Source organism: Micromys minutus (genome assembly GCF_963924665.1).
Source record: "Micromys minutus genome assembly, chromosome: 1".
Taxonomy (NCBI): Eukaryota; Metazoa; Chordata; class Mammalia; order Rodentia; family Muridae; genus Micromys; species Micromys minutus.
The window spans coordinates 23,695,411-23,711,009 of record NC_137969.1 but is presented as its reverse complement, the minus strand read 5'-3'; the positions used below and the strand labels follow the sequence as shown (position 1 = coordinate 23,711,009).

The window sequence follows — 15,599 nt, the reverse complement described above, 5'->3', positions numbered from 1 at the left end:
TCCCTTGCCAGGGACCAGGAACCAAGCTTCAGGTCCGCACAAGTGTCCTTTTTAAACATGTACATTGACTTTAACAAGTTGTCACACTGTGCCCAAATGCATTCTATAAAATCCACTGTAGGCACTGAAGAAAAATATTTTTATGCATAGATTGGTATGTTTCATTATTTTAACAATTTACTGAGTTATCTTAAGATACAGGCTAAGGACTTACATGCTCTTGTTTGGAAAGAATCTTCTGGTATAATTCATCATCAGGTTTCTTTTTAGGGAAAAATTCCAGAAGGCATGCTTTAAGAATCTGAATGAACATCTGTTGGCATAAAGGAAGTGTCAGGAGAAACATGAGTGGCGCCCCACCCCCACCATCATTCTCGCTGAAGGACCGATATAAAAAAGACTATATTTCATTGCAATGAGCTGTTCTGGGTCCGACGAAGCTTCTAAAGAATATTTCTCACCTTCCTTTCTTTCTTTTTCCCTTCTCCCCATTTTGCTACTTTCTTCTCTCTCTCCTGACCCTCTCACCCCTATACTAGTTACTAAATATCTGCCTACACTGAGTAGAGCCCTTCATGCCCTGCCCCCCCCATTTCTACATGGAGACTTGCTTCTTTGTAAGAGGGTTAGAGACACCTCCATGGAATTGACGTGCAAAGCCCTCCTAGATTCCTGTCTCCCTGGGAGATATCTTTTAAACCAAGAGGGGTCCTCCTAGAATTCGGGGATCCCTGTGGGTACCATCTCCAATGGTGTCTAGTCAGTCCGCTGCAGGAGTATTAACCAGGGATCAGGACAGACACCACTGTGGTGAACATTCACACAGGGGCTGGGGAGGACATGGTCTCTCTGGGACAGATACCTAGGGGAAGAGCCACTGGTCCTCTGGGCATCACATGCTTGGTTGCCTAAGAATCAGTCCTACAGTTTTCCATCCCCTCCGTGATGTGTGCAGGCTCTGGCCTCCCCACAGCCTCAGTTTGTGTGCGTCTTTCCTTCCATCTCTCTCCCCTGAGTCCCGAGCAGGTGCCCTTAACTCGTCTCTAGATGAATGCCACCCCAGCTAGATGGAAGTCTGTGTCCTGTTAGTGCCTCTGAATGCATCACCACATACAGTGCCCGGACCTCACTGCATGACTTTCCGGTTGTCTACTTTCACCCAGATCTGTGCCCCTCACACAGATGGGCTCTGTGCGCATCGGGAGTCTCATATCTTCATCTGGTGCCCTGGTCTGGAAGAGAGAGCGAATGTGTCCACCTACCAGGTACCTCTCTTGTCTCAGTGCCGTGTCTACCTGAAGCAGGTCTTTCAGATGAAGGCTGTAGACACACAGGTCAATATCTACACTGAGAGAAGCAGACAGGGGTCGAAGAGTAAGAAGGCAGTGGGAGGACAGGACGCAGGTCTTTGCTTGGTTTCTGTGGTGGCCCTGTCCCCTAGTTCATGTTCCTCACATATACCCAGGCTTAGAGAAGTGCAGACTGCTGCCTCAGCTGAGGAACAGTAAGTATCAGGACACAGCTTCTGGGACACTGTGGACAAATGCATGCAGAGAAAGCCAGCAGCACACTCAGAGTATCCTCTCTGGAAACTGTCACTTCTGTCACTGCAGGCCTTTCCTCAGCACGATAGCCTTAGGCATGCATGACAGGTAAGATGTCACCACAGGCCAACTTTTCTCAGCACAGACAGTCTTAGGCCTGCATATGACAGGCAAGAAAGAGACTCAGAGAACAGAGGGCCAGAGCTATCAGGCATGGATGCGGGTTGCCTCAGGAACCCTTTTCTTCCTCACAGACAAATTGATCTGGATAAAAACACATATCCACACTATTGTGAGGTCTGACAATGCAAATGTGAGAATGTGGTCCACTTGAGTCTCTCTCAGCTCAGGGACAACACCCAGGCAACAGGTCCCAACTCCATCCCTTCTCATTCTCGAGCTAGGGCTGTCCACTGTTATTTGAATGAGAACGGCCCCAGTAAGATCATATGTTTGAATATTTAGTCCTCAGCTGGTGGAACTGTTTGTGAAAGATTAGGAGGCCTTGTTGAAGAAGGTGTGTCACTAGACACACACTCTCTGAGTTTTCAAAAGCCCACGTCATTTCTAGTTACTTCTCCCTCTGCCTCGTACCTACGGATAAGGATGTTAAGCCTGTTGCTCTAGTGTCATATCTGCCTGCCTGCTGCCATGTTCCCCACCATGATGATCATGGACTCTCACCCTAGGAAACAGTAAGCTCCAACAAACTCCTTCTATAAGCTGCCCTGGTCATGTATCTCCTCTGAACAATAAAAAAGTAAGCAAGACATCCAGAGGTTCCTGGAGCTTCGGGGCACAGAGGACAGCTGCCAATCATACCTGTGTCAGTAGACCAAGAAGTGAGTCTGGTGACAGGTCACCTGTGTCTCAGAGGTAAGATGTCAGGATCGACCATAGCTTATCACCAAATGGTGGTGTGACCTGTTTTTCAAGTTACTCAGCCACTCTGAGTCTCTTTACAAAGTAGGGGACATATTGCCTAATTTTTAATGGATCCCTAAAACTGGTCCAGGCTCCTTTTGCCACGCAACAGGGGAATAGCCACGAGCAACAGTGACCAGACTCGCAAGTTCTCAGGACAATTTTTGCAGGTGCTGCAAGCTCTGTCCCAAAGTCCCAGAGCATTTGCTGCATTACAATTTATGGGACACGGCAGTGGTGAGACACCGCTACTCCCCTGCCACCCCACTGTCACCTCACTCCGGGGCTCTGATACTGTGCTTCTGTGTGCCCAGAGCTGAGTCGTTTAACATTTCTGGATGTGCGTCTCCTCCTTTGCACCAACCACTGAAGCTCCATTGTCCCGAGGTCTCTCTTTACCTCTCACAAGCCAGAATCTCAGGGAAGCTGCCCACCCGGAGGAAGGCAGACTGGAGGATCCTGTCGTCGCTGTAGGTTGACTGTATGCTGGAGGAGGAGCTGCCATCCTCCTTGCCTGCCTGGCTCAGGCTGCCCAGGCTGCTGGCTGGGGAGACCTCTGCTGGCTGATGGGGCAGGTGGGGCAGGACGGCTGCTGCCTGTGTCAGGTTTTCATGCAGCGATGGGTGGGAGGACCCATCGGCCAGAGGCTGCGAACAGAAGGAAACCTGACTGAAAGGCTGCTGGGGTGAGTGTGCACAGACTAAGCGTCAGTCCCAGGACCATGATCAAGCCCACGTCCACGTTTGTCTCCAGGCTCCTACCCTGGAGCCGTTAGGATCTGTCCCCACACACTGTTGTGTTCAGCTCTGCGTAGCCCATGATGACCTCTGGAAAGCACCCTCCCCTCTCTTGTTTCCTCTATGGCTGGCTCAGCTCCAGGAGCCCCTTTGACTACTGGGCTGAGCACCTACCACAAAGAAGGTCATTCTTGCCAGTCTCGGTAGATCCCACCGCCCTGACAGGCCTTTATCTCCTCACTAAGGCCAGTGTGGCACTAGTCATGGTCTGATTTCTGGAACAATTAAGAAGTGTCCAGCTCTCTGTCTAGGCTTGTCCCCTCCTGCTGGGCCTACACTGGATACACTGTCCCATGCTCCAGACTTTCCCCTCATGTGCTGTTTCTGGGGCATCCCAGATTCAGTTGCCCCATTGGAATCTGCTTTGCTATGTCTTGCCTTCCTTGAGGTCTGCTGGGTCCCTGAGGTTCCTGACCATTTCTCTGTGGTCTGCTGTCTGACCATAGGATGGGGATCAGGGCAGCCACAGGGCCTGTGCCCTTATGCTGTTCAGGTAGGTCCAGCCGTATTGACAGAGAAGGGCCTTCTGCCCACCTGACAGACAGCAAGAAGCTGAGTAAACTTTTTAACAATGTACTAGGGAACAGGTCAGTCAGCTTTGCTTATAACTGGCCTGGTAAATGTGAAGATCTCCCCTGACATCTGCTTCCCTCTGTGAGTGTTTGTGAGTGAGTGAGTGTGTGTGTGTGTGTGTGTGTGTGTGTATTGGTCAAAGGTCATGCTATTCACTTTGTTTTTGAGGCAGGATCTCTTACTGGCCTGGTGCTCACAGATTGGTCTGGGCTGGCTAGATGGTGAGCCCCAGGATCTGTCTGCCTTTGCTCCCCAAGTGCTAGGCTTATAACTGCACATCACCATGTCCAGCCTTTTAGACATATTATGAGGACTTCTTTACAAGGTGCATGCTTTACTGACTGAGCTGTTTCCCCAGTTAAGAGTATTAAAACAAGGGTGCTCAAGGAATTAGAATTCTTCCAGAAAATTTCCACTGGGAGGAGGAAAAGGTTGAAGCCATCAGGGGGAGGGCTGTTTCCCAGAAAGAGAGAGTTACACAGTTCTGACCATGTTAGACCTGGCAGAAGGGTCAGCAACGTCTGAGGCCATACCTTGACTAAGACTGTATATTTATGCAAACCTCTTGTCCTTCTGTTTGAACATAAACCTCATGTCAGGACCCTGAGGGTGGGGTGAAGATAGGATGTGTGTGTGTGTGTGTGTGTGTGAGAGGGGGGGGGAGGGAAAGAGAGAAGGAGAGAGAGAGAGAGAGAGAGAGAGAGAGAGAGAGAGAGAGAAAGAGAGAGAGAGAGAGAGGGAGAGAGAGGGAGGGAGAGGGAAAGAGAGAGGGAGAGAGAGAGGAGAGGGAGGGATAGAGAGGGAGGGAGAGGGAAAGAGAGGGGGGGAGAGAGAGAGGGAGGAAGAGAGAGGGAGAGAGAGAGGGAGAGAGAGAGGGAGGGAAGGAGGGAGGGAGGGGGAGAGAGAGAAGAGAGAGAGAGAGAGAGAGAGAGAGAGAGAGAGAGAGAGAGAGAGAGAGAGAGAGAGATTGGGCCTCTTTATTTCACTTCCCAGTGTAAACACACTGAATGTACGTCCTTTTTCTGGTTTTCACTACTGTTGACTCTTTAACTGGCCTCCTCAAGTTGGGTAAGCTCAGCTTGTTAGCCTGCCAGGGCCCAGGACCCCAACAACTCCAGCAGCACAGCCTGATGCTGCTCATCAGGAGGTTTCCAAAGGGAGAGAGTCTGGTTCAGGAACTCGCTTACAGAGCAAGTTCTGAGTCCTCGCGCACACTGTCTTGGCAAGGCAGAAGACTGTCTATCACCCTGACCCCTATTTCACAGCCTGAAAGGGCCGTGAAAGAGGGGCTGAGGCAGGAGTCAGGACAACATCCAAGAGACTCAGAACATATCTTCCTGAGTACCAGGATGCCAGCCCTCCTCCAAACCCTCTGGGTCAGAACACTGCCCACAGGGCATTTTATGAGCTAAGCTCCTCCCTCTCTTATGGCTGCTCTCTGCATAAGACTCTAAGACTCCAGCCAAGGGGTCCTGGGTGCAAGACCTATTGCCAAGTGTAGGGGTAGAGTTGGCCTCCTCCTGAATGTGACCTTAGCAGTCCATTCACCTTCTGGAAATACCACAAAGTGGAAATGCCTGATTCGTGGCAATCCTTCATCCACACATGAGTGTCTCGGAAACACAGCATCTGGCATTAACCCTCAGCCATATGAATAGAGACAGGAGCTAGGCCTGAGGCACACCCCATCGAGTCAGTGCCAGAGGGAGGTTCACATCTCACTAAGGGGGAGCTGCTGTCCTTGTAGATTAAGCAGCTTCTGTAGCTCCTGACTTGGATGTGGCCCCCACGTGACCCACACAGATTCAGTCGGCTCTTGTGTTTTGTTCTGTTACACACCAAACTTTCAGACAGGATGGAAACCCACATCCAATCCCTTGGATCTCCATGGAGGCTAGCACATTATGGATTAAACTTCACTGGTAAAATGGAACTTGGAGTGCTCACCCGGAACTTCTGGTTGATGGGGTAGACAACTCTGGCTTTCAGTGCAAATGCTGTGATGTTGCCACTCAAGGATGGCTCACACACCTGCAAAGGAGGAGCAGCAGTGCAATGAACTTCCTGTCACATTAAAGACCAACTGCCACAACTCTCTAAAATGCCACATCCCACCTGCAACAACAGCCCCAGGAAGGAACCCTGACAGGTCTGTTTGGATCCTCGCAAGAAGGATGGATGGACTGGAAAATAGTGGATGGAAGAATGGACAATATAGTGAAGAAATAAATTGATGGAATAATTGATGAATGAATGAATGAATGAAAAGATTGGTAGGTGGGTGGATTCATGAATAGATGGAGGGCTAAGTAAACAGGTAGATATATGGGTGTGTTGACAGACAGATGGATATATGAATGGATGTACATATGTATGCACATATATATGTGCATGCATATATATGATGGATAGACAACTGGGTGCATAGACAAATGCTTGGACAACACTATCATTTAACTCCAATCCTTCAGCTTTTAAGTAATTAGGCTTTTAATACCTTGGGACAGATTAACAAGCATCTTCTGAAGGACAATGGACCATCTTCAAAGGGAAAAACAGCCACATGAAGTAACTGAACTTTGAGGAATTAAACCTCACCTTCCACAGGGCAGCCGGATCGCTGTAGCCTACAGTTCATATTTATTTCAAAGCAACTGGATGATGCAGAGGCCATGAAGCTTCCTACCTCACAGAGGTGACGGATGTGATCGTACCTGAGTTACAGGCTGTACGAGTGTTATCACACCTCGCTCACTGATGCAGATGATTGTATGTGTCAACTAAAATTCTAAAGCAGATGTAGTACTACAGGCCACACACACACACACACACACACACACACACACACACACACTCACACACACTCACACACACTCACACACACACACACACTCACACACACACACACTCACACACACACACACTCACACACACACACACTCACACTCACACACACACACACACACACACAGAGGCTCTGTTTACATGGAGTTTTGGAGTAGAACTTTAAACAAGAGACGGATGGCTGAGTCAGCCTCAGTCTGCCCATATGATCAACAGAAGGAGCATCTAATCCTCAAAGATAACAGGCATAAGGCTTGCAGCTGACTCCCTGGGTCCAAGGAGACACTAGGTATTGAAGAGTTGTACTGATGGTATTCATAAACCACTCAGAGCCAGCTGGGCATCACCTCCCCGAGAAGCCACCTCTGATGCAGTGGGAGGGACCAAATCATTGCTCACTCTGTTCTCAGACATAATCTGCACCTCTTCTGAGGGTTTTACTAAGTTGTACAGGATGGCCCTGAACTGAACCAATGGCCCAGGCAGGCCTTGAACTTATGATCCTCCTCAGTTTCCAAACTAAGTTATGCACCATATATATATTATAGAGTTCTACACTATGTCTGGTGGTTCTGTGCAGATTAAATCTTCTTAGAGGCAGAAGGAAAGCAGAGGAAGGTGGGGGGGGAGAGAAAGGTGTGGTTTCTCCACCAAACAGAGTGCAAATGCCCTGTGCTACTGTGCCAGAAAGAAAGGAACACACATGCCTTTGCAGGAGACAGGTAGAGTTCGGGGTGTGGAAGCAGGCATGATTGAAATGCCTGGGTGAGACCACTAGGGAAAGCCCTGGCTGTGTGAAGCTCTACCCTTAAGGATGTCTGTGTGACCACCTATGTCCTGCAGGACTGGAGGGCAGGCCTGCTCTGCTTTGAATAGGGGCTGGACAACGTCATAGCCCTGGGTGTATGGTGGCAAAAGCAGCTAGATCCGGTTACCTGGACAGGATCCAGAGACTTCAGCTTTTTGATAGTTCTCTTCACTGAATCTAGATGCTCCAAATCTGCTGGTTTCCCCCACCCCCACCCCAGGAGATACAGTGATCTAGGAAATGGGTTGCCACGCAAAGTTACAAGGTAGAACTTCATCCAAAACAAGACAGTTGTTCAGAAAACTGGGGAAGGTGTCACTGTGGGGGAGAGAAAGCTGTTTCCCTCATTGGCCCGAAGGTGCTCTTTTCAACCCTGCAAGTCGCCTGCATAGGTTATATTATCCCTCCTCTTCGTTAGCAAAGGCAAAACAGGACATGCAGGCTGTGGAGCAGCAGGCCTCAGAAACCTTCTGGAAGTTTCTGTGTGTTTTAACGAACAGGGCTATTCATTAAACAGAGTTCAGCTAAGTAGCAGCAGCACAGATCACAAGGCTGAGGCTTTCTGTGCACAGGAGAGGCGGCTGGGCTCACTAGGCGGAAACACAGTTTAATAGGCAGATATTTAACTCAGCCCTGGGCAATCATTAGTCTGGTGATAGGCACCTGCCAGGCACGGAGGCTGGTTGCAGGCTTAGAAAGATGAGGTGACTCCCACTGCGGCTGTACTGGGAGAGTACCATCTGAGACAGCAAACGGTGGCATGACCTTGGGCACTCTGTGGAGGACCTCTGTGGCTTTCACAGTGAGGGGCCTGAGGCGCAGACAGGTTATATTTCCTGACCAACACTGCATAGCACATGTACAGCAGAGCTGGGATTGGTCCATGCTAGGTACCAAGGCTGGTACTACTTCTGTGGGACTCAGAGCCAGCTTACATGTGAAGGTTTTTTTTTTTTTTTTAAGTTTTATCGATATAGAATTCATGCCTTCTACAATCTTGTATAAAATGTAACCAACCGTCTTCCGGTTTCCTTAATATCAGAAGGATCACACAGGCAATTTCAGAATGGCTCACTGCAGCAGAGAAGCCCTTAGCTTTTCCTGGAAACCCCTCAGCTATGCTGTCCATATAAATGTCATGTGCATTTTGTTTCTGGTTCCCTTCATGATTGGCTTTCTTCACTTTGGATAATGATGGCCATGTTGACAGTATGTATCAATACTGTGCTACTTTTCACCCTCAACAATGTTCAGCAAGGATAGAACACAATTCTCTCTTGTTGGAGTCTGGGTTTCAATATGTCAGTCAGACCAGGCTCAAATTCACAATCCTCCTGCCTCAGCACTTGTGTAGCCTACCATGCCTGAACGATAGACCACGTTCTGTCCATCCATTTCTCGACTAATGTTCTTTCCAATCTGGTTGTTGTGGACCAAGCTAGACATGTTTGTACAAGCATTTGTGAGGACATAGTTTCCCTGTCCTGCGTGGAATTTTGATGGTCTGTAGAAAGGGGCATAACAAAACAGGAAGACAAGAGAGATACCACATACCCAAAATGCTCACACACATTGTCCCAGGCAGCCAATGGTGAAAGGCTCTCCACAGAGACACAAACCCCAAACAATGCAGAGACACATAGAGAAACAGTCAGGAGTGAGATCTAGAGATACACATTATTATGGATGGAGTATAGCTCCTGTGTCCACGGGCCTTTCAGGGTCCTGGGATCCCACAAGGCATTCTCTTCCCCTTCACAGGGAAGCATTGAGGTCCAGGGTCTGCAGGCTAGGGTCTCTTTCAGGAAAGAATGGGGTTATTGAAATCTGTGGGAGGCACGGGCAATTTGGGAAAACAAGCTGATACCCTGATTTGGTTCCTAGACTTTGAAAAAGTTGGCGTCAAAGCCCAACTCCTCTACAAGGCCAGCAGAGAATCCCAAGAGGGAGGAGCCTGAGAGACAGGGGTGGGAAGAGGGTGGAGGGAAGCAGTGTTGGTCTGCAGGTGCCAGACAGACCAAGGGATGCATCTGAACTTAGCCACTCCCCAGTTTGGGGACCCAGGGAACTGGCCTGTCTCTTTGAACCTCAGTTTCCTCTTCTGAATATGAGAACAACGAGGAAGACTGAAGGAGACAGTTACGAGGGCACAAACCCACCAGACATGAGACCCTGCCCCTACTTAAAGTGTGCAGGGGCACCTGGGAATGTCAAGTGATGTCCCTCCATCCCTACTCAGAGAGCGCACTCTGGCCATATTCTATGGGCCAACTGAAGCTGAACAGAAAAGACTGGACAGAGAGAATCCATCTTTTGGGATCAGCACCCAGGTGCCCATCCTTCCTTAGGCTGCCTGTATACTTAGAATAATAAACTTTAGAGAATAGAATTTGGGGCTTGGATGGTAACAGCTGTGTTCTCAGAACAACCAGTCCATCAGCCAAACATTCAGAAGGTGCTTCGTGACTAGCAGTGGTGTGCTCAAGTCGATTCTCTTCCCCACCCCTTTATTTCTGAGGGGGAGGGGAAGAGGCCCAGGTGTGGCTATGCAAAATAAATAAATAAATAAATAAATAAATAAATAAATAAATAAAGGGCAAATGTTAGTAGCAGGGTGTTGTGGGACCTGAGACACAAAGGGAACAGGGCACTCTCCACATAAAACTCTAGTCGTCCCATGGTCATGCAAAACCTACCTGGGATTGCTTCTTGAATAAGTGTGACCAGAGATGGGCACTAGAGAGCTTTCTCAGGTATTAGACCTTTAATTATGAGGGAGCATACCTTTGTCTAAGTTCGTACAACCATGGACTTAAAAACCCGTGCCTCTTACTATCCATACCTGACAATTTCTGAGGAAATAAATCATCCAGTGGCTTGTAGCATGATACTTTGACTTCTGGAAAGACAGTCCCCCCTACCTCCCCCCCCCCCACCCAGCATGTACCCACCGAAGCACTCAGACCCAAACTAACCTCAGGGGCATCTTCATCCCGAGTGGTTTCTCTCTGGCGCCTCCTGGCTTTGGAGTCAGTATCCTGGAGGCTCTGTGCAGGGGGCTCTGAACTCCTGAGCAGACGTTTTGTGTCATCTTTCTAAAACCACAAGGAGGTGGAGAGAAGCAGATCCTGAAGTCAGTCAGCCTTGTCTGTCCCCCTGAACTTTAGCCACCAGATCCCTATTCAGTAGTCACTTCTGCTTACCATGTGCCTTTCCTGTCCTCTTTGCCCACCAAGCATCTAGTACAACTGCAGAGGCCACTCAGACTGTCTTTCTAAGGGATCTATCATCCTTAGGGATAAGGTGCATATTTCAGTTGTCCCCAAGACTCCGGGTAACACTGGGAGCAAAGCTTGTAGCGCTTTTCGATTTCTGTTCTACACTTATTCCTGCAGCCTTTGAGAAAACACTCCAACAGAAGCAACTGCACCTGCAAACATCCGTGTCTGTCTGCTCAAGATTGTGACCCGACTGGCTGCTTCAGGTTCCTGCTCTGACTTCTGCACGGTGACGGACTTCCCTGTGCTAAAACACATCCCTCCCTGTTGCTTGCTGTCAGATTTGTCTCATCACAGCAACAGATAGGAAACCAGAACAGAAGCTACCACCACCCCTTCGCATGGAATGTGCAGATGCTATTCCCCCTGCTGTTCTCAGTATAGCCACTGGACGATTTTTCAAATAATGGTATTGGTTACCTTCAACAGAGGAGTGATTTCTACTGTGGACTACAAGCAGTAGACGTGTGACCTGAAACCCCACCATGTTGCAGATGTCAACACTGTGACCATTCTTCTTGTCAACTAAACAAGTGCAGCTGAGTGTCCAACTTTCTGCAGTTGTGTTCCTGTTTTAGGGGAGCTGTGATCTTGAAGCCCTGTCTAGCATGCCAAAGTACCGGAGGGCCATGATGTACCCAACAGAGATGGTCCTTGTGAAAGAGGATCTGCCCTGAGCCAGAGTTCTCAGGCTTTTGGCTGTGAGTTCCAAAGAGAGAATTAACAGTAAGCAGCCAATGGAGTTTCTTTAAATAGACACAGGTCACTTTGAAGACAGACTGATGGAAATAGAGGCTCAAGGGACTTGGCACAGTATTCCCCATGCAAAGGCTTAATGTTCACCTGTCCTGGGCACCAAGTGATTTTGAGGAACGTACTATAATTGATAAGGAAAATAGGCAGCGGGTACAATTCTGTTAGGGAGGTTGGCTCAGTTAGAAAGTGCTTGCCCTGGAGGCATGAGGACACAGTTGAATTGGAATCCATGTCAAGAAAGGCAGGAATGGGTGTGTGTGCTCTTAACCCAGTGCAGGGCAGGAGGTCACAGGTGGACAGACAGCCTAGCCTGCTTGCCTAAGCCAGTGAGAGACTCTGTCTCCAAAAGGTGAGCAGTGACTATGGAATGACACTAAGGTTGACCTCTGGCCTTGATATAAGCACACACATGGGAACCAGCATCTGTATACATGCATGCACATATACACACATGAACATGTATGTATATATACACACCCACATAGGCGCCAGCAGGATGGTTCAGTGTGAAGGCAGCTGCCACCAAGGTTTGTGACCCAAGGACTGTCTTCTGAAGTCACATGGTGGAAGGGAAGAACTGATTTGAGGGGATTGTCTTTTGATCTCCACAAGCATGCTGTGTCATGTCTGCATGCTCAAAATCATGCCCTCTGAGGCACACCACACATGCACACATGGATGCGCGCGCGCGCGCACACACACACACACACACACACACACACACACACACAGAGAGAGAGAGACAAACAGACAGACAGACAGACACAGTAGAGAAAAGAACTAAGAAGAGACAGACACACAGACAAACACACACACACACACACAGAGAGAGAGAGAGAGAGAGAGAGAGAGAGAGAGAGAGAGAGAAAGTGAGAGAGACAGACAGACAGTAAAGAACTAAGAAGAGACAGACACACAAACAAACACACACACACACACACACACACACACACACACAGAGAGAGAGAGAGAGAGAGAGAGAGAGAGAGAGAGAGAGAGAGAATTGCATTTTTGCCTTGGTTAACTGGTTGTGCACTTAATTAGCCAGGGCTATGATTCAGCATCCACATGATACCCAGCCTTGTTCCAGATGCTGAAGAGAAGCCTCTTAGACAAAGTTTGTTTGAGAAGAAACTTAAAGGAGGGAGCAAGACTCTGAGGTCTTGGGAGAAGGGCATGAGAGAAATTGCAAAGAGCATGGTGAAGATACAGGCCTGGCAGTGTCGATGTCCAGGAAAACTATGTGCCTGGAGCAGGGTGGGTCTCTGGGGCAGAAAGAAGAGATGATATAGCCCAAAATTCCAGGATGCTTCGCTTAGCAATTACTGACTGTGTTAGGGACTAACACACACACAGAGTCAGAAGCTCACAGTCTATGTCTACTCCCACACTTAGAAGTGGCCAGGAGGCCAAGAGTCACAAGTGATTTAAGGAAAGACTCTTAACAAGAAGGGAAACACCCCCAAACAAACTGCAGAGGGCCGAGGAAACACACGACAGACAACAGCCAGTTACATGGTCCTCAGAGAGAGGAGAGACAGTCTACTTACAAACTGGCAGTTTAGGGTGAAAACAGAGGACTTAGGGAATAAAAAAGAACTCCGGAAAATGAAAACAGAAAACAGAATTATAAGAATAAAATTGAAGAAAACCTCTCAGCTTCATGTTTTACACACACACACACACACACACACACACACGCACCACACGCCATCCAAGAGTTCAGGACTGCTCACAATCGTAGCTGACTAGCACAAAGGGTTTTATATCAAGAGATGTAAGGAGATGAAGGAGGAGAGGATAGACCAAAACAATCCAGACATGTGTGAGTTCTTCAAAGAAATGAGAGACCAAGAATCCTCAACCAAACCCAAGAATCCTCAACCAAACGTTTCTAACTGAGAAAGCCAATTCCTCTGCACAACAGAGGAAATCTGGAAGTCAGAGCTGCCAGAACCTAGAGTGCCCAATGGGTCTTTCCATAACTAATCAGAACTCTGCTCCTAGGTGCCAAGAGTCTCCCCAAACATCCCGTGTCTTGCCAGTTACAGCTTAGAGTTACATCCCCCCCCACCCGCTGTCCTTACACCATATGCATGTTGCATTGCTAGGTGGCTTAACCGTTTGCCTCACTTTCCAGGGCTGCAAAATGAGGCCACACATGGAATTGATTCAAAAGCTGTTTGGAGAGTTCAGAGAACTGTTCCATGCCTGGAACTGAGACTTCTCAAGAAACGCTAGCCTCTTTCTACTCTACAATAGCACCCACCTGGTTGATGCTCACCAGTGTGGCATTTAAGGCCCTGGGTCAGTTACCCCTGGCAGAAAATCCTTAGCCCACTCCCAGGGGATGTCTGGCAGCTCCAAAGCAAAAAAGAGGGACTGGGCATATTCGGGTGAGCACACAAATCCTCCTCTGTCCGTACATCTACTGGCATCATGTTCAACCTTCTAACTACATCCGAGGGCACTGAGGCCTAGAAGGGCTTTGGGGCGACTGTTTTTCTGCGGACCCCCAGGCCAGTTCCCTCTGGCCACTCACTCCATCCCCTTCCTCAGAAAGCCCTGACCCTGATTCTCCGGGAGCAGTAGGCTGCAGGCAATCACAGCCAGGAGATGCAAAGCCAGAGTTCACGGAGTGCGGCCCAGGATGCCAGGGAGGAGGAGGGCGCGCGGCTCTCCCGGCCGCTGGGACCCACCTGAAGCCGCGCGCGAAAGCGGCTCGCGCGATAGCCGAGCCACAGGCCAAGGCCCAGGCCGAGTAAGGCACCCAGCAGCACCGCGGGGATCAGCAGCGTAGGCGCCGCCTGCAGAACTTCCCGGCCCAGCTGCAGCCGCGCATCTCTCTTGCAGGTCATGGGGGCTCGGACGGGTCACCCGCCGCATCCCGCCGCCCGCCAGCTCCGCGCCTCTGTACCCTTTCCCGCTGCCCCCCCCCCCCCCCCCAGAGCCTGGGGAGGAGCTTGGACCCGCAGCTCCAAACTTTGAGCCTTTCCGGGCCAGCCTTTCCGTGCACTGAGCATGCGCAGCCGAGGCGCGCCTTCCACCCTGAGGATCTCAAATGCAAGAACAGCAAAAGAGCACCCCCTCCTCCCAGTCTCCCGAGAAGCCACTCTTCTGTGGTCACTGGGCGTTCTGGCTGCCCTAAGTCTTGAGCTGGCCGCCAGATTAACTCCAGCAGCACCTCAAGGTTGCTGTAGCACGTCTAGTCCGACTCGCGCGCTGCTCCCGGGGCAAGACGGTCTTCCCTAGGGGACGCTCCGCACCCGACTGATGGAACACCCCTTTTAATCCGAGAAAGATTCGTCTCTAAGAGAATGTATGGGGGGCGAATATTACATTCTGGCCCCTCTAGAATCCAGACGTCTCTTCATTTTGTCCTTATGGTTCCACGCGAGCAGGATGGGAGCCAGCACTTTAGCCTCTTCAAAGAAACTGCCAGGGGACTTGCCTTATTCAGTGTCTGACAGCTCAGAAGAAGTTGTCAACGTCTGCCTGTTCACACCTGTGGCTTCAGGTCACACACGCCTGTTAAGAAGACCTTCTTGTTCCCTCAGGGCATCTCTGGAAAGGGAACATCTTCCCGGTAATAGCCTCATGCTGCAACTTAGTGATGTTTGGACGCTCAGGTCCGAGCTTTAAAACACACACACACACACACACACACACACACACACACACACACACACACACACAAGGTCAGGCAGTGGCATCCAGCTGTTATCTCCTGGCGGTCACTTAAGCTATTTGGGACACAGAGGCAGATCACCTGGCTCCTCTCAAAGCGGGGTGAGGGTGGGGGCGGGCAGAAGGATCCATTAAAAATAAACGCTGCTTATGTTTTGCCCTCTAAAGTCACTTGTAAATACTGCCTTTAATGCTACTCCAGGATGTCCGGCAGTTCTCAAGGGTGCAGTACTTGGAGTGAAAGGCTTGGTTAAGGTCACTCTAAGGCCTGCAAACTCATGGTTTTGTCCAGGTCAGGTCAAGAAAGGTGTGTGTGTGTGTGTGTGTGTGTGTGTGTGTGTGTGTGTGTGTGAGAGAGAGAGAGAGAGAGAGAGAGAGAGAGACAGAG

At 49.6% G+C, this 15,599-nt stretch overlaps 1 protein-coding gene across 4 annotated transcripts in view; it reads right to left on the bottom strand.

Moving 5' to 3' along the window:
* The window catches only part of EVC (EvC ciliary complex subunit 1), a 38,868-nt gene extending 24,426 nt beyond the window's left edge, over positions 1–14,442 (bottom strand). For 3 of the 4 annotated variants that reach the window (XM_080922556.1, XM_080922557.1, XM_080922558.1), the window contains exons 1-6: positions 14,224–14,442; positions 10,466–10,585; positions 5,786–5,869; positions 2,868–3,115; positions 1,263–1,347; positions 215–313 (exon numbers count right to left, since the gene is read on the bottom strand). In XM_080922556.1, coding sequence (XP_080778682.1) covers positions 215–313; positions 1,263–1,347; positions 2,868–3,115; positions 5,786–5,869; positions 10,466–10,585; positions 14,224–14,382 — 795 coding nt within the window. In that variant the 5' untranslated portion in view covers positions 14,383–14,442. Of the gene's footprint in view, positions 1–214; positions 314–1,262; positions 1,348–2,867; positions 3,116–5,785; positions 5,870–10,465; positions 10,586–14,223 lie in introns of those variants that run through there. The other variant, XM_080922559.1, reaches the window with a different exon arrangement.
* Between the last annotated feature and the right edge of the window lie 1,157 nt (positions 14,443–15,599).